The following is a 19257-nucleotide window of genomic DNA, read 5'->3' on the forward strand; positions in this document are numbered from 1 at the left end:
TTTGGCAACTGTGTGTAAGTGTATAAGAACATAGTGCATGAGTGCATAGTGTATAGTGTGCCATTTGAGAAGCAGCTACAGAAACTACTCGGGTATACATAACATTTACCATAGAGAAGAGGAGTATATATATATATCATCTATATAAAATATGACATCTCTTTTCTTGATAATAATTCTTTGACCACTCAGTATATTAAATAGACATTCAGCATCAAACCAGAAATACTTAACATATATACAATCAAAAAACAAATGCATAACAGTTTTAACATCCATTACGCAAAAAACACGCAATTCAGAAAGATCAACTTTATACCTCTTGGTTGGTTGAATATATTTTACGTATAATTTTAAATTGGATTTCACAGACTTTATTAGTGACACAATATTTGTTGTTATAAGTCCAGATCAAGTTCCAATTGATATTCTCAAATTGGTTATTCCAAAAGTACTTGGGCTCTATTTTGACGGTCCATGCGCAGAGCGAAAAACGCAGGGCGCAAACGCTTTCAGGGCATGTCAGAACGCATTTTTGCTAATTTAAGGACGGTAAAATCCGCTTTGCGGCGTGATGCATGGTCTAAAAGGCTTGAGTTTGTTTTTTTAGTGAGTTATAGGTGTGTTTTCAGAATAAACCAATTAGAGTCTCATCTCCCATTCCCTTTAAGAGCCAGCTGCGTCGCGCCATAAGTGCATTCGCTATTTACAGGACGTAAAGTAAGTCTAAGTGGAAAAAACTGAGCGTTTCACAAGCAAACAGTTAACAGTTTTTTTAACAGAAAACTGTTAAACAGAGCATCTACTGAGTGAGAATGAGAGATAATGGATCTACTTTCACTTTCGCTCTTGGATAGGGAAACCTTTATGCACAGACATCAATTAGTCTATAAATAATTATTTGCGTTTGTTAAGCGCAAATATTCGTTTCAAAACTATTTCTAAATTCAGTTCTAATTTCCAGCAAACGAATAAATGAACAACAATAACGAAGTGTGTTCACAAACCTGAGTTATATCCTAAAACACATGCTGTGCCCCTTATGGTCTACAACCTGACAGGTGGACAAATCTAAGCTTGTTTTTAATAAAACAAATATAAATATGGATATAATAAATAATACTGCTAATAATAATAACATTATACAAAAGCAAATTGTTATGAATTAACTGAAAAAGCCTCCTGAGATGAAGAAGGCATAAAAGCAGTGATTTTTCATATTTATGTAGGCTAGAAAATAATATGTTTTGTAATATTTTAATCCTTTATATTTATATTCTATATCTATTCTTATTATATCCTATATATGTCCTTAATATTTAAATTTTTTCATATGTAAAGATATTTGCCTATTGCTCTCTTGTGCATATTAAGCAGTGTGTAAGTGAGGCGCAACTCTGCGCCGGAGTTTAGACCGGGTTTGTTTTGGTCTAATGAAAAATCTATTTTAGTTTCTCAAAATAGCAATGCGCCAGCCGTGCGCCTCAGAACGCCTTTCTTTTTAGACCAGGACGCCTATGGGCACATATGAGCACTAATGCATTTGCTATTTAAACAGCGTAGCGCAACGCCTTAAAACGACGCTTGCGCCAAGCTGAAACTACCAAAGAAGTATTGCGCTGTGCCTTTCGCCACATTGCGCCGGGTGTATGATAGGGCCCCTTGTGTCTAAAAATTGCAGGACAATGAATCAAACTTCTAAAAAACATATTATTACATTTTCTATCTTTGATATCAACACCATCTAAAAAAATCTAATTTTTAACTGTTAGTTAGCTACAGATACTCCACACGCACACACGTGAAGAAATATGATGTAAACAACAGATTTACATTCTAAGAAGTGATTGGACTGTTCTTTACACGTGCAATGGATGGGAAGGGTAATTGGAAGTGTACAAAGGGTACAACTGGCTTGTTGCAGTTGTTTTTATTAACAAACCAATATTATAAAGCATATTCTAAACAACAGATCACAGGAAGCACCAAGCCACGGAAGAACACTGGACGATACGTTTTGTTTTTTTGTTTTTTCTGGGAACCGTTGCATCCCCAGCATTTTTACAGCAGTTTAATTCAGTGAATGTTTTCATCCCTAACATAACAAAAGGGTAGTAAATTTGAACAGTGCACAAGGGTTAAAACAAGATAATCCTAAGAACAAAATAATCTGGCAATGGGGATAGCAAAGTAATCTCCATTCAGAATTCAGCGGCTAGGATAGTTACCTGCTTGCGTACTTTTGATCACATAACTCCAATTCTTTTACACCTTCACTGGCTCCCTGTTGACTATCATATACAACACAAAATCCTTCTCTTAACATACAATGCTCTTCATAACTTGGCCCCTCCCTATCTTTCTGATCTTCTTCATTTGTACAGTACATTCCTTTGCGCTCACTGAGTTAATCTTCTGCTGAACTGTTGTCTGTCCCAAACTTTAAGATGAAGTCATTTGGTGGCAGCGCTGTACAGCACCAAAGTTGTGTAATTCCCTGCCTCTGCACATTCGCCAGATGGAATTTGTTTCCAATTTTAAATTTCAGATATTGTTTAGGATAGCTATTAATGATTTTCTGGTTTAATTTTTTTGATTGTCATTTTTACTGCTTGTATTTTAATGATGTGCTTGTGATCTGCTGTAAGGTGTCCTTTGGTGCTTCTAGAAAGGGATCTAAAAATAAAAGGTATTATTATTATTATTATTATTATTATTATTATTATTATTATTATTATTATTATTATTATTGTTATTATTATTATTACTATTACTATTATTACTATTATTATTACAACTATTATTATTATTATTATTATTATTATTATTATAACTATTATTATTATTATTATTGTTATTATTGTTATTATTATTATTATTATTATTACTATTATTATTATTACTACTACTATTATTATTATTACTATTATTATTATTATTATTATTATTATTTTTACTATTATTATTATTATTATTATTATTATTATTATTATTCAAGCTGAAAACTTTTTGCTTTTTTTTTGCTTACCCCATTGCACATCAAGACACTGGTAGCATCTTTTAGCTTTAAATTCCCTGTAAAATTAAAATAACCCGTTTTAGATGTATCAGGATGCTAGTCTTAACTGTCAGTTCAAGTTTAGCCATGAAACCTCCAACACTACATTGACCAGTGTTTCAGTTTTATTGTCCAACCCCTGTAGGTCAAACATTATGTGTCAAACCTACCTATTTTGACCACGATTGACTCTAATTTAAGCTGTGATTGGCCCAGTTAAGCTTTTTTTAAACTCTGAGATAGATTTGAACTGAAAAGGGGGCTTTCAAGACCCTTTAAGTGGGTCGCGGCAAAAATGCTGACATTCCTTTTATTTATCTCAGATTTTAACCTGCAGCTGTTTTATTTATTTATTTACTTATTTACAGTTTTCTCGCTTACTGGCTAATAAACAGCTTACTTAGCAGATTCTGATGTGTAGCTTTATTTATGGAAAACATTTCAGACTGTAAATCATGGACCCTGTTTAAACTGCTGTAAAAGTGAAGTATTGACAAGGTCATAGAGATTCTTTTCCAATTTTCTGCCTGTCAGCCCTGATACATCATTCTCTCTCTGTACTCGCTTCTCATTCACTCTCACACTTCTTTTTAATTTACATCAAACTGAGCTGATTAACTGCATTTGAGCGATCAGGGTTCTGGCCCGGCATGGGTGAATCTAAATTAATAGGTTTTTAAAATAATCATTTATACTGTTATAATAATTTAAAACTGTTCTTTTTTTTCTTTTTTCTTTTTTTTTTTTTTTGCCAGAGTTCTCTTTCTTTGACCCGAATGATCCTCTGTGTCAGGAGGTTCTGCAGGATCCCCAGACCACCGTTCCAGAGCTCTTTGCCGTCCTCAGGCAGTGGGTTCCCCAAGTCCAGCGGAATATTAGTATCATTGGTAATGAGGTCAGAACTATTTTTAAGTCTTGTGATTTTAAAGGAGAAACAAAACATGAAAAAGTCATTTAAATGTAATATTATATGTGCTTATAACATCTGTAGTCAACTAAAACTAAACCACACAAAAAAGTAGCTTGATTAAAAACAAGCATTGAAATGTTGAAAATGAAAATACTCCCACTGGCCACTTTATTAGGTACACCTGTCCAACTGCTCGTTATTGCAAATTTCTAATCAGCCAACATGGCAGCAATTCAATGTATTTAGGCATGTAGACATGGTCAAGACGATCTGCTGCAATTCAAAGCAAGCATCAGAATGGGGAAGAAAGGTGATTTAAGTGACTTTGAACGTGTCGTTATTTCTGGTGCCAGACGGGCTGGTGTGAAAATTTCAGAAACTGCTGATCTACTGGGATTTTCACACACAACCATCTCTAGGGTTTACAGAGAATGTTTAAAATATATATATATAAAATATGCAATGAGTGGCAGTTCTGTGGATGCAAATTCCTTGTTGATGCCGAAGGTCAGAGGAGAATGGCCAACAGTAACTCAAATAACCACTCGTTACAACTGTATGCAGAAGAGCTTCTCTGAATGCACAACACGTCCAACCTTGAGGCGGATAGGCCACAGCAGCAGAAGATTGGAAAAATGTTGCCTGGTCTGATGAGTCTCCATTTCTGCTGAGACATTCAGATGGTAGGGTCAGAATTTGGAATCAACAACATGAAAGCATGGATCCATCTTGCCTTGTATCAATGGTTCAGGCTGGTGGTGGTGTGGAGGATATTTTCTTGGCAAATGATGAGTATTGTTGCTGACCATGTCCGTCCCTTTATGACCACAGGGACTATCTTCTGATGGTTATTTCCAACAGGATAAAACGCCATGTCATAAAGCTCAAATCTTCTTAGACTGGTTTCTTAAATATGACAATGTGTTCACTGTACTCAAATGCCAATAGAGCACCTTTTTGAATGTGGTAGGAGATTGGCATCATGGATGTGCAGCCAGCAAATCAGCAGCAACTACATGATGCTATCATGTCAATTTGGAGCAAAATCTTTGAGGAATATTTCCAGTACCTTGTTGAATCTATGCCACGGAGAATTAAGGCAGTTCTGAAGGCAAAAGGGGGTCCAAGCGGGTAGTATCTAATAGAGTGAGTGCATATATATGTGTATATAATAAAACTAATTCCAATAATTCCATTATTTTACTCACCTTAAGATTATTATTTTTTTACATTGTAAACTTATTAGTAAAATATTATGTACTGTCATCATGGCAAAGACAAAAAAAAAAAAAAAGATTAATTGATTTAGATTTGTTATTATTAAGCATTTGTACTTCATATTTTCATTTGTACTTTTCCAGGAGGATAAACTGTGAATATTTTTAAAACGTATGATGGGTTTTTGTGACATCTAGTGGATAAAAAGAGAAAAACACATAAATACGAAAACTTGCTTTTAACCATGGTAGGTCTTTTACTCCAGTATACTCTAATAAGTGTTAATATGTAACCATTTTGGATAAAATAAAAACATATATTATGTTTATATTAACTATGTGTTTGGCTATAGCCTTTTTGTTGCTTAAATGAATCTTTTAACACTATAAGTAAATAAATAATTGGTTCAGTAATTTTTTCAGGGAAGAAGATTTTAGAGTCAAAGAAAGTACATGCAAATTGATTTGATTTGAATTTATTTAATGAGAGATTGTCAAACAGATACAGTAGAAGTCAGAATTATTACCTCTTTTGTGAATTGTTATTTTTACTTATTTTATTATTATTATTATTATTTTCATATTTCCCAAATGATGTTTAACAGAGCAAGGAAATTTCCACAGTATGTCTGATAATATTTTTTGTTCTGGAGAAAGTCTTGTTTGTTTTATTTTCACTAGAATAAAAGCAGTTTTTAGGTTTTTTTAAAGCTATTTTAAGGTCCAAACTATTAGTCCCCTTAAGTAATACACACACACACACACACACACACACACACACACACACACACACACACACACACATATATATATATATATATATATATATATATATATATATATATATATATATATATATATATATATATATATATATATATATTTATAGTCTACAGAACAAACCATTATTATACAATGACTTTCCTTGTTACACTAATTTGCCAAATTAACCAGGTTAAGTCTTTAAATGTAATTTTTATCTGAATACTAGTACCTTAAATAAAAATATAATTAAATATTATTTACTTTCGTCATGGCAAAGATAAAATAAATCCGTTATTAGAGATTAATTATTAAAACTAATATGTTCAGAAATGTGTTGAAAAAAATCTTCTCTCCGTTAAACAGAAATTGGGGAAAAATTATACAGGTGGTCTAATAATTCTGACTTTCACTGTATATATTTGTGTGAAAAACACATTGACTGTTGAATTATACTTAAAAAAGCCAAGTAAACAGGGTCAATTTTAATTTCATGTTTTCTCACAGCTCTCATAAAACATACCCACACACTCCCCCACACTGCGTTTAGTGTCGGGCTTTGTGTACTGAAATATTACTTCTGCAGACTGTGTGTTTCTCTCTTTCAGCATGAAATCTTTTGCTGAATGTTCTTTAACTATTGAAGTGATATTTGCTTTGTTCTATAGATTCTAAAGCGAGGATGTGGTGTCAATGACAGAGATGGTCTTACGGACATGACGTTGCTTCACTATTGCTGCAAGGCTGGAGCGCCTGGCATAGGTGAGCATGTATTTATATGTAAATAAAACAAATCAATACAAATCTATTCAATTAACACCTTTTCTTAAACACTGCCAACAAAAAGTCTTAGAGTTTTTGTCTTGTTTTTAGTCCAAATATTCATTCATTAATTCATTCATTAATTCATTAATTCATTCATTCAGTCAGTCAGTCAGTCAGTCAGTCAGTCAGTCAGTCAGTCATATATATATATATAGATGCACATTTATATCGAATTAATTCAAACTTTTTTTTTTATTTAAGAGAGTACAACTGTAAACAGAGGCAAAATGAGAACGCCATCTCATCATAACTCAAAAAAAAAAACAATTTTTCAAGAAAATAAAATGTTTATGAAATACTTGTTGTAAGAATTTTCAGATATCTGGACTCGAAATAAGATGAAAATCATGTTACATCAACATTATATATTTCGACGTTTACCACAGGTGATGCTGAGAGCGCTGCTGGTTTCGCCCATCAGCTGTTATCACTGGGAGCCGAGCCATCTTTACGCAGCCGTTGGACAAACATGAACGCTCTCCACTATGCTGCGTATTTTGACGTCCCTCCTCTTATTCAAGTGGTTCTGCAGGCGTCACAGCCGGGAGGTGAGAAGAGAGTTAATGGAATAACAGTGAGAGTCAAAAAACACACTGGTGGACAAATGCAAGTTTTTAATGTGATGATGATGATGATGATGATGGTGTGTGTGTGTGCGTGCGTGCGTGCGTGCGTGCGTGCGTGCGTGCGTGTGTGGTCTGTTGTGTTTCAGAGGTGGATTCCACCTGCAGTGATTTTGACTTCGGCACTGCTTTGCACATCGCCGCCTCAAATCTGTGCACCTCTGCTGTCAGGTGTCTGCTGGAACTGGGAGCCAACCCTGCATTTAAGGTTTGTGATTTTTCTGCACACCTGTTAACAAAGCAAACTGAAATCTGACTTTCTTTGATCGATGTTCAAAACTTGCATCATGTCATGCCCTTTTTGCCTATATTAATAGTAATAATAATAATAATAATAATAATAATAATAATTATTATTATTATTAGTAGTAGTAGTAATGTTATCATTTATTAATATTAAGGATTGTTATTATATTATACATGCTATTATTGCTATGATTTATTATTTATGATAATAATAATAATAATAATAATAATAATAATAAAATAATAATAATAATAATAATAATAATAATAAATATATTATTAATAATACAATAATAATAATAATAATAATAATAATAATAATAATAATAATAATAATAATAATAAATAATAATAACAATAATTATGAATAATAATAATAATGATAATAATAATAATAATAATAATAATAAAATAAAATTATGTTATTGTAGTCATAGTTTAAACGTTTTTCTATGGATGAATGGACTGATAAAAAAGATGGATAAAGTAGTCACACAGAGTCAGAATGACGCACACAATCTCTCTCTCACACACACACACACACACACACACACACATACTCTTCACAGCCAGCTTTATTATTTTCCTTTCAGTTTGTCCCATCAGCACAGTGGTAAATTAACCATGCTCATTTCTCTCTCTGAACTCATTTTGCACTCACAGAGCGTCACTGCCAGGGGTCATTCTCCTCACAAACAGCAGATGTCACTGAATTATTGATATTATTTAAACTTTTGTCAATTGCGTGCGTTCGAGTTCAGCAGGCCTTTTAGTAGGGCATTAGTCAGAGAGGTTTGTTTACGAGTAAAGGGTTTATCAGGTTCTGCTGCCAGGACATAAAATAGAAACTGGCGTGATGCTCGACTTTTGCTGTCTTTCTGTTTTTGTTTTTCCATTTTGTTGTGAGGGAGCCAGAGTTTTCCATCCTTCATTTTTACCCAGCATTATCTCTGCCAGTAGTGTGGGGTGTTTGTTGCCAGTGTATTTTTTTATTTTTTCTTCTCTCTGGGCATCTGTCCATTCCTCGTCAGTCAGGATATGTTATTTTTTTTTATTGCTCAGTTTTTGTTCCTCAACTGACAATCTAATAAAGATATCATCGGTGTGTGGGACAAACATCAAATCATCTGATAATGTTGTAACAGCAGGCTTGGCAGACTTACATGATGGCACAGAGCTTTCTGGAGTAGCTGAGGTTTAGGCATAAAAATATGCCTCGTTGCCAAGCAACACCACTGACAATAGAAAACAAAGGTATAATATATGAGGTGAAGGACTTTAGAAAAGAGCAGACTCTTGATGCTTATTGTCTTTAAGAACACCAAAAATTGTTCTTAAAGTTGGGGGTCTCTCCTTGAATATATGGAAATGTGTCCTCCCTGTGTACTGGATGATATACTTCCTGACAAAAGTCACGCGTTGTTCCCTTATAGATAGGGTGAGGAGCTCTTTCACCCAGGAGAAGCTCAGAATTGTGTGCAATGAAATGAAATGGCTTAGGAAATTAGTATTGAAAACATGAAGAAAGAGGTGTAAAAAAGCAGTGAAAGCCCAGACAGCAGCTGGAATCTCTCAGTAGTTATTCAACAGCCCTCTGCCCTTCCACAGTGTAAACTTGTACTAGCTGCTTCAGTCCAACATCTACATTACCAGGATGATAAAGATGAAATCATTTTCTGATGTTGATGTAACAATGTTGTAAATACTGTCATACCGCAATAGTAATTTTTTTCAATATTACCGTAGGCGCATGACTCAATAAAACTATATTTCTGAGAAAAGTTTGTTTAGGCGAATGAAGCGAACCGGAGGTAGCGGGGACTACAATTCCCATCAGCCCAAGCGTGGCTATCATCCTTTGCGATCTGTTGTTACTACAGATCCAGTAATGCGGAAATGGAGTGTGTTGCTAGTAGCGGGGAAGAAAAAGAGCTGGAAATGATCGAACCTAAAGCGGGGTTTAAATCGGATGTGTGGAAGCATTTCGGTTTCTTTCTAAAAAGATACGAAAAAGGAGAAAAGGTGACAAAGACAAAAAGAGTATGCAGGCACTGCCAGACTGTGGTGAAATATAAGTCGGGGAATACTATGAAGGTATTTTTGGTGCAAAACTCCCAGGCAGCTGTAAAAGTGTCATTTGTAGTTGTAAAAAATAGCCACACATGTGTATCAGTAAATTTGTACTCGCAGAGCAAATTTGCAAATGCGTATCAGTAAATTTGTACTCGCAGAGCAAATTTGCAAATGTGTAGGTATTTTTTGTCTCCAACAAACACAACGCAACATTTACACCTGCACAAATTCTTCAGTACAGGTGCACAAATCCCATCGGACGAATCACAAATGCAGAAACTCATCCGCTCATGTTCTTTGCTACTATTGTTGCAGTGAATATGGTGCAAAACACATTCACACACCTGCATCCAGAAATGTGAAGTCACAGACAAAACTTGCACATCTGTAGATTAGAATGTGTATCCGCACAAAGAGAGCTGAACGTGTGTAGAATGTTTGATTATTTTTTTTCTAAGCACGAACACAAATATGTTCCTGCAACTGCTCAAATCTGCCGCTACAAGTCTCAAGCGCTGTTTTTCACTTGCAAATCTACATTTCGCTCTCTCGCTCTTCTGCACCAAAAATCACTGTGACATTTGGTGCAAAAGTTACTTGTGTATCTGCCAACCAAAACGTGGGCTCTCAGAGAAATTCAGCCAATAGGGGATGGGGCGTGACGTCACCGCTCTAGCGCTGCGGAGGCTGAACGTCGAAACCGAAACCCCCTTTGCGAGATTCGCTGCATCTATACCTGATTTGCGTTCAAAAATGCCTGCTTAATTATTTCATAGTAGGAGCAAACATGCCTTAAGAAAAGGAGTAGGTTTGAAACTTTAGTAACCATAAAAAGTACGCCAGGTGGATGCCTTTCTACTCCAGGAAGCCGCAGCCTACGGCCTGAAGGAGGAAGAGGACGCGGTCAGTTTGAAATGTGAGTATTAAACCAAAGACAGTTCTTTGTGTTAAACTCGTATTTGTTGAGCTAAGTTACTGTACAGTGCACTGTAGAATTGCTGAGGGTGTAAAGAGGCTTTAAATTATAGTCTATTTCATTTCGCTGTAAATGTTGACTGTGTAATGTTACGGTCTCCAATCAGCACATATAAAGTAACGTTTCAAAGGTAAAAAAGATTATTATCAAATGTCTGACAGAAAAATGTGAAGTATTGCAGATCACAAGACTAAACAGACATCTGAGTGAGTGATGTATTTGTGCTGATGTAGAATCTGCTGTCAATTGACTGTTGCCAATACTGTTTAAATTAGATACATGTATTCTTACTAAAAGAGAATAAAGGGTCATTTGTTTAATCTGTGCATCAGTATATAGTTGATCACTTGAGTAAGGTTTGTGTTACATCAGCAACTACACCAACATGTTATTTGAGCATGTGAATCAGAGGTGATTTATTCTAGTCTTTATGTTACAGGGAGGCTTTTATTGAGTACAGTACAGAAACTACAAAAACATATTTTACATTTGCTATTTATTATTAGTTATTGTATTTTCAAACAGTGTTTACATTAGCTTTCTGATTACTGGTGTGTGTGTGCTTTTTCTGCAGAGCTGAATCGATGACATCCTGATAGCAGCAATACAATTAAGGTACGTTTTCATTGCTTCATTTTTTAAAACCACTTATAGTTGTACAGTTTGATGTTAGTTTAAATATAACTATGTTAGTGATCAGTATTCATACCTAGGATAACAATTCTTGTTTTACGAAAGGTAACTTGGCTTGCTTGCCCTAATGTCATGTTTGCTATTTAGTCTCATCACATAATATGATTAAACTATTTAATTCATAAGCTATATTTATTTTAGAAAAATGGCAGACCAGGGTGCATCCAATGCATTGAGGTGAAGTTGGTTTTATAGTTGCACATTCTGACTTTCTTCTTAATAATTTAATTTCAGAAAAAGATTTTCAAATTCTATATAGGGAAATCATATTAGCAGCCAATGACTATCAAAATACAGCACTGTCCACAGTCAAATAAATATTAGTTCTAATGTTGTTTTGAAGTCATTCAGACCAAATATTTAAAGTACCATGGTAAACAATATAGGGACCATTAAAATGTTTAAATGCAAATATAAACCATCTTTACCTTAATAACTAACGCTACCATGTTTTATGATTCATTTTACACTCCAAAAAATGTATGTTTACTTAACATTTTTACCAAGAATGTATTGCTAGTAATGATAAATGTGGACAATTAACTAAGTAAATCTACTAGTAGTCACTAGACAATGCATCTTATTTTCTTACATTTCTGTTAAACAATGGAAATGCATACAATATTGAAAGAATTATCATTATTTATTGAAAACAAACAGAAACATAATTATATTATTAAAAGAATGAATATGAGTAATCATGACAAATAAATACAAGTCACCAACACATGAAACCAAGCTTTATTCTAACAGTGATGTATTACAGACAGAAGCCCATGTTTTGCTGTATCTCCACACAGCTGGGCCAGTTCTTCAGATGATCAGAGGGACTTCGCCATCATCACATCCCTCATTGCTGCAGTCAGACTGAAACAGGACGGTGATGCATGGCAGTCCATGCCCGAGATACGGATGATGAAGAGACCACAGCAACATCTGGGGCCTCATGTATCAACGCTGCGTACGCACAAAAACTTTGCGTACGCCAGGTTTCACGCTCAGAATCGCTCACGTTTGGATTTACTAACAATGAACTGAACGTGGGAATGTGCGCAGGTTCACGGCAGCTTTTTGGCAGGCGTACGCACATTTTTTGTGCGTGTCTGTTTTATTTCCATTGGCGACTCCTAGAGGCAGTTGTGTTAAATTCTTCTCTACAAAGTGTCTGAGCCTTGCAATGGCAGCTGTATGAGACGGGTTCATCTAGTAGGTATGTAAGATTTCCATACCATACAGTTGACCAGCTAAACATTAAAGCACAATTTGCAGCGGTCGCCTGTCTTCCCAATGTAATCTGAGCGATCTACTGCACGCACATTGCTATATAGACACTATCTGAAGATGAATTTGCAAGCGTGAATCAGAAACATTTCCATTCAATAAATGTGCAAATAAAATATGATGCACAAACTTATTGATGATTCCTACTTGTCTTTCTCGTGATAAATAGTGGGCAAAATCTGATATGTAGCGGGGGAAAAAAGAAGAAAGAGATCATCAGACGCTGGATTCGAGCCGAGTTCATGCTCGAACGTGTCAAAACATGATCACATGCGTCTTACGAGCGTGCCACTGAGACTGTTCAGAGTGCTGCAACAGTTTACAGATATAAACCAGACTATGTTTTTTTAAATGCACTCAGTGCGATGTTCAGACCCAACTGTGTTAACCGTATCAGCTAAACTCTCCCACTCTATTTTTTTTTCTTTTGTTGTTAATTCCGAAAAACAAACTTGCAAATAACACCGCTTTTCTCCGGTCTACCTCCGAAAGCAGCACCTCCATTTCACATTCTGTTCAAAGTTTCTCTTTTTGCTTGCTTTTTCCATTGCTTTTTCGTTGGGTTTTGCCATTAGCATAGTCATTAGCATATTCATACGGGGGAGGAGGCAGGGAGGGGTTTTGTGCTCGTGCATGTTGCGCTCAGTTTCACGTTCATTCAGATGTACAAAAGAATATGCGTGAGATTCGGCGTACGCAGTGTTTCATACATCTGAATTTTTTTCTGCGTACGCACATTTAAAGCTTTGTGCGTACGCAATGTTTTAGTAAGATTTCCACGCAAGTCTTCGTACATGAGGCCCCTGGTCCAGATGAGGACACAAGGGCATGTGGACTGATGCAGGGTCTCGTTCAGTTCACTACAGGAGAACAGGAGTGGCTAAACTCAGTCTAGAACTGCTGCTGTCTTGCAGAGTTTAGTTGAAGTTGACTCTAAACTCTGCAGGACACCAGCTGTCCAGAACTGAGTTTGGGCACCCCTGCATTACAGCATTTCCAAGATGCTGCTGCATGTGGACTTCTTTACCCTCACCACACACACCAATCTGCAGATATTTCAGATCAAACAAAACATAAAAAACATTCAAAAAACAATGTCATTTTACTGTACAATGTGTCATTTGATTTCTGTAGTGCTAGTAATAAAATTATCCTACCTCTTATTTTGGATTCTTTTTTCCTCAAATGTGTTAGTTCCCTTGTCTACAGGTCCAGCTCTATCACAACAGCTCTGCAGAAAAAGCCCACACACAACATTAATCAGAAAGCTGATGTAATCACTGTTTGAAAATACAATAACTAATAATAATAATAAATAGCAAATGTAAAATATGTTTTTTTATTTTCTGTACTGTACTCAATAAAAGCCTCCCTGTAACATAGAGACTAGAATAAATCACCTCTGTCATCAGGCCCGGCTCTAGCTTGGAACTTTAGGGTGGGCAAATTAAAAAAATAAACAAATTATATATATATATATATATATATATATATATATATATATATATATATATATATATATATATATATATATATATATATATATATATATATATAATAAAATAATTTATAGTATTCTCTGTCATTCTGATAAAGCAAACTAACTTTTATTTTAAAACTAGTATTTGTACTGCAGATTCTATTTATGTCACTGTTTGCTTGCTTACGTGATGTTTCCAAGTTTTGCAAGAAAACTCCAGAAAAACATGTTGCTCTCCATGAACTATATGGGTGATTCTGTAGTTGCAGGTACATTTAGTGACCAAAGCCATCCTTTTTTCAGCTTTTAAAAAAAATTGTTACATTACATTGTTACATTTTTGATTATTTATTTATAAAATGTGTTCATCATTTTCAAAGATCACATTACCAAAAATCACGATTTCTTGATTTACAAATTAGCCAGTACATATTTCCATCATGCAAAAATAATTTATTTTGCTTTTCTTTAAAGAAAAAATCACCAATATTTTAATTTTAAATGTTTAAACTGTAAACTGTCAATGCTATTATTATCACAATTACAAAAGGAAAACTGAATATTTCATTAATCACATATTTTACAAATAAAAAAATATTTTAAGCCTGATTTCATTAGTATCATGTGATCTTTGCAGTTATAGCAAGTAAAAGGTTTTGCTAAAAAGTTGTAAAACTAAATTACTGTCAATTCAGTTTAAATTTAGTAACTACACATTACGATTTTTCTTGCTATGATTTATTATTATTTCTAAACATTACTAAAGTCATCCATGACAGAGTTGACAAACAATATAAAACTTTTTATTCCCTAAAACATTTAATCATTTGTACAGCAAAAGCTGAATTATAAAAATTAAATATGTTTTAACTTTAGTGTTGGAATTTACAACCTTAAGATGATACCTTTAAAGAACTTCAACATTCCATACTGTTTTCTATAATTTGTCATTTAAAAAAAAATCTTAATGTTGTTATTATTATTTAATGCACCAGAGCCAATATAGACATTAATATTTTTTTATAACTAACAAACAAATTTTTGAATAGCAGATTTTCTTTGCATATTAGCCTACTTATTAGTGATAGCTAATACAGTATCATTTATAGCCTATCAAAAAAAATCTAATTTATTTCGCATATAACATGTTTTAATAAACACACACATGGCGTTTCATGTGCTTTATCATGGCGCTCTGTGTGCGTCGACCTGCTCCCTGAAACATCTTGAATTATCAAGATTTATTCTATTCATTATTGAATTCTGAATTTTTAATATTGTATTGCACTATTGTTGAGCACAGCAGTGAACAGTAACAGTTTAAGATATCTTGTGTATGATTTTGACGTTTTTCCCTTATCAGTTAAAAAGTCCAATAACAGAGAGATCACATATGATAATTTGAGAGATTTAAAGGGGAAAAAAGACAACACGTCAATCGATAGCACGTTACACGGCTTTCGTATCTAATAAATCGAGTCAGTGATATTGAAATGAGTTCAGTTACTAACATCTCCAAATTTACAGATGAGGTACACACAGCAGCGCGCGTCAAGAGAAGAGCGCGCATTTAGAGAGAGCAAAGCGAAAGCAAGATTATGTGTGGATATGTGTCTATATAAAATATTGATGTTTTTGACACAAACTGCAACAAAGTGCTTTGCACTGGTGTTTGAATTGTGTATGTTGCACTTTGCACGAACTTTACTACTGAAACTGCCTGTGATCTGTCCGTTTCTGTGCGTCATTAACAGACTAATTAATATTTGCTCTTTCCGTGAGAAAAATGCTATAATGTTTAAGCGGGCCCAATACATCTCCTGATTATCTCACAGTGCTGTTTAACTGTTTGTGTTCTTTAAGACTTTCTATTGTATGAAATACGACTGCATGAACTGATATTAAAGGGAGGTGCATTTGGTAATGCGCGTTCAGACGCGTGATGCGCACAGAAATCTGCGCTCTATGCTGAATTACTTTCTCTTTCATCTTTTGCAGCCTGAATTGATTAAAATTATTAAAACTAATATTTTTTATATTTAAATCTAATATTTAATTTAATATTTAATTAATATTTATCTAATATTTTAATCAAGATTGTAAATGAGTCTGGCTTGCCAAAACGTGTTTTTTTGAAGCTCACGCGGTCACAAATCCTCAAGTGATCAACTATATACTGATGCACAGATTAAACAAATGACCCTTTATTCTCTTTTAGTAAGAATACATGTATCTAATTTAAACAGTATTGGCAACAGTCAATTGACAGCAGATTCTACATCAGCACAAATACATCACTCACTCAGATGTCTGTTTAGTCTTGTGATCTGCAATACTTCACATTTTTCTGTCAGACATTTGATAATAATCTTTTTTACCTTTGAAACGTTACTTTATATGTGCTGATTGGAGACCGTAACATTACACAGTCAACATTTACAGCGAAATGAAATAGACTATAATTTAAAGCCTCTTTACACCCTCAGCAATTCTACAGTGCACTGTACATTAACTTAGCTCAACAAATACGAGTTTAACACAAAGAACTGTCTTTGGTTTAATACTCACATTTCAAACTGACCGCGTCCTCTTCCTCCTTCAGGCCGTAGGCTGCGGCTTCCTGGAGTAGAAAGGCATCCACCTGGCGTACTTTTTATGGTTACTAAAGTTTCAAACCTACTCCTTTTCTTAAGGCATGTTTGCTCCTACTATGAAATAATTAAGCTGGCATTTTTGAACGCAAATCAGGTATAGATGCAGCGAATCTCGCAAAGGGGGTTTCGGTTTCGACGTTCAGCCTCCGCAGCGCTAGAGCGGTGACGTCACGCCCCATCCCCTATTGGCTGAATTTCTCTGAGAGCCCACGTTTTGGTTGGCAGATACACAAGTAACTTTTGCACCAAATGTCACAGTGATTTTTGGTGCAGAAGAGCGAGAGAGCGTAATGTAGATTTGCAAGTGAAAAACAGCGCTTGAGACTCGTAGCGGCAGATTTGAGCAGTTGCAGGAACATATTTGTGTTCGTGCTTAGAAAAAAAATAATCAAACATTCTACACACGTTCAGCTCTCTTTGTGCGGATACACATTCTAATCTACAGATGTACAAGTTTTGTCTGTGACTTCACATTTCTGGATGCAGGTGTGTGAATGTGTTTTGCACCATATTCACTGCAACAATAGTAGCAAAGAACATGAGCGGATGAGTTTCTGCATTTGTGATTCGTCCGATGGGATTTGTGCACCTGTACTGAAGAATTTGTGCAGGTGTAAATGTTGCGTTGTGTTTGTTGGAGACAAAAAATACCTACACATTTGCAAATTTGCTCTGCGAGTACAAATTTACTGATACGCATTTGCAAATTTGCTCTGCGAGTACAAATTTACTGATACACATGTGTGGCTATTTTTTACAACTACAAATGACACTTTTACAGCTGCTTGGGAGTTTTGCACCAAAAATACCTTCATAGAATACGGCTAAAAACAGTCATGGGGACTGCAGAATACAGCACACTTGTTAGATTGATGCAGACATTGAATGGTACCGTAAAGAGACCTCTATCTCACTCATGGCTTGTCCTCTCAAGTGGTGGAAAGACAATGCACAACGTTACCCACTGCTGTCAACCTTGGCTAAATCATATCTCTTTGTCCCAGAAACCTCAGTCCCAAATGAGAGGGGTTTTTTTTCTGTTGCAGGGGACATGCCCAGAGATCCCAGCTTTTACCAGATTATAGTTATATGATAATTTTCCTTTGAAAACCCATCTCTAAGTGAGTGAGTGATTAAATGTTGAATGTGATGAGTTTTCAACAATACTAAATTGAAACTTTGTTTTTTTATATGGTTTAATAGTTTTTTTTGTTATTAAAATTGAAAAATTGAAGTTCCTGTTTCGAAACTTACAGGTAGATGGCTAATTTGTATGTCATTGATATGTTCAGTGCTAAGGTAAATAAACACTTTTGGCACTTTTTTCGAGTGCAAATTTTGACTCTACCATCTGAATGTTACAGCAGAAATCGACACTCATCAGACCAGGCAACATTTTTACAATTTCCTATTGTACAATTTTGGTGTGTCTGTGTAAATTGTAGCCTCAGTTTCCTGTTCTTAGCTCACATGAGTGGCACCCGATGTGATCTTCTGCTGCTGTAGCCCATCCGTCTTAAGGTTGGAAGTGTTGTGTGTTTAAATATGCTTTTCTGCATACCTCGGTTGTAACGAGTAGTTATTTGAGTTACTGTTGCCTTTCTATAAGCTTAAACCAGTCTGGCCATACTCCTCTACCCTCTGGCATCAACAAGGCATTTGCGCCAACAGAACTGCCACTCACTGAGTATTCTGTCTTTTTCTGACCATCCTCTGTAAACCCTAAAGATGGTTATTTGTGTAAATACACAACAACATCTGGCACCAACAACCATGTCACGTTCAAAGTGACCTAAATTACCTTTAATCCCAATACTGATGCTCAGTTTGAACTGCAGCAGATCGTCTTGACCATGTCTGCATGCCTAAATACATTGAATTGCTGCCATGTTGGCTGATTAGAAATTTGCATTAACGAGCAGTTAGACTACTGTACCTAATAAAGTGGCCGATGAGAGTAAGAAATTTTACCTTGTTTCACTTGTTTTGCTCTTGACTACAGTGTTTCTGTTTTATTTGTATATATTTTTTGCCTCTGTTGTCTCCCCTGCCAGTGGATTAATATTACATTTTTTTCTGAATAATCCTTCATCTGACAATTGTTCATTATTATTATTATTATTATTATTATTATTATTATTATTATTATTATTATTATTATGACAGTACTTTAACAGAGAAGCTGATCATTCTGCTGATGCTTTTGTTAACCACTAGAGTGCAATCTTGTGCTGCAAAAACACTATTAAGGGAGCATTGAAATGGCCTGATCCCTTTTTTTTTGTCTCAGCTTCAGTGTCAGGAAATATAATGTTGTTGTTTTGCTCTTTGATACCAGAGGAGCATAATCAAATATCACCTTTGAATAATTGTTGAAATCCCTGCACTGCATAAGCGGCGATCGAGGCAGTGCGCCATTTCGCACTAATTTTGTTTGGACAAAAACAATAATTTGGCTG

The 19257-nt window shown here is 34.9% G+C and overlaps 1 protein-coding gene and 2 long non-coding RNA genes across 10 annotated transcripts in view; 2 read left to right on the forward strand and 1 right to left on the reverse strand.

Annotated features, from left to right (window-relative positions):
- The window catches only part of zgc:103755, an 87025-nt gene that overhangs the window by 17424 nt on the left and 50344 nt on the right, over positions 1-19257 (forward strand). For 7 of the 8 annotated variants that reach the window (NM_001006009.2, XM_068214390.2, XM_068214391.2 and 4 more), the window contains exons 3-6: positions 3814-3953; positions 6616-6709; positions 7159-7320; positions 7485-7603. In NM_001006009.2, coding sequence (NP_001006009.2) covers positions 3814-3953; positions 6616-6709; positions 7159-7320; positions 7485-7603 — 515 coding nt within the window. The remainder of the gene's footprint in view (positions 1-3813; positions 3954-6615; positions 6710-7158; positions 7321-7484; positions 7604-19257) is intronic. The other variant, XM_073927201.1, reaches the window with a different exon arrangement.
- Positions 10535-12259, forward strand: si:dkeyp-52c3.1. Its single transcript, XR_012392875.1, has 3 exons — positions 10535-10630; positions 11265-11305; positions 12150-12259. It is a non-coding gene; the product is annotated as a si:dkeyp-52c3.1 (long non-coding RNA).
- LOC103909086 (uncharacterized) lies at positions 12106-16968 on the reverse strand. Its single transcript, XR_658757.5, has 3 exons — positions 16713-16968; positions 13822-13895; positions 12106-13710 (listed from the first exon to the last, which is right to left on the reverse strand). It is a non-coding gene; the product is annotated as an uncharacterized lncRNA (long non-coding RNA).

The sequence above is a fragment of the Danio rerio genome, chromosome 17 (assembly GCF_049306965.1).
Source record: "Danio rerio strain Tuebingen ecotype United States chromosome 17, GRCz12tu, whole genome shotgun sequence".
NCBI lineage: Eukaryota > Metazoa > Chordata > Actinopteri > Cypriniformes > Danionidae > Danio > Danio rerio.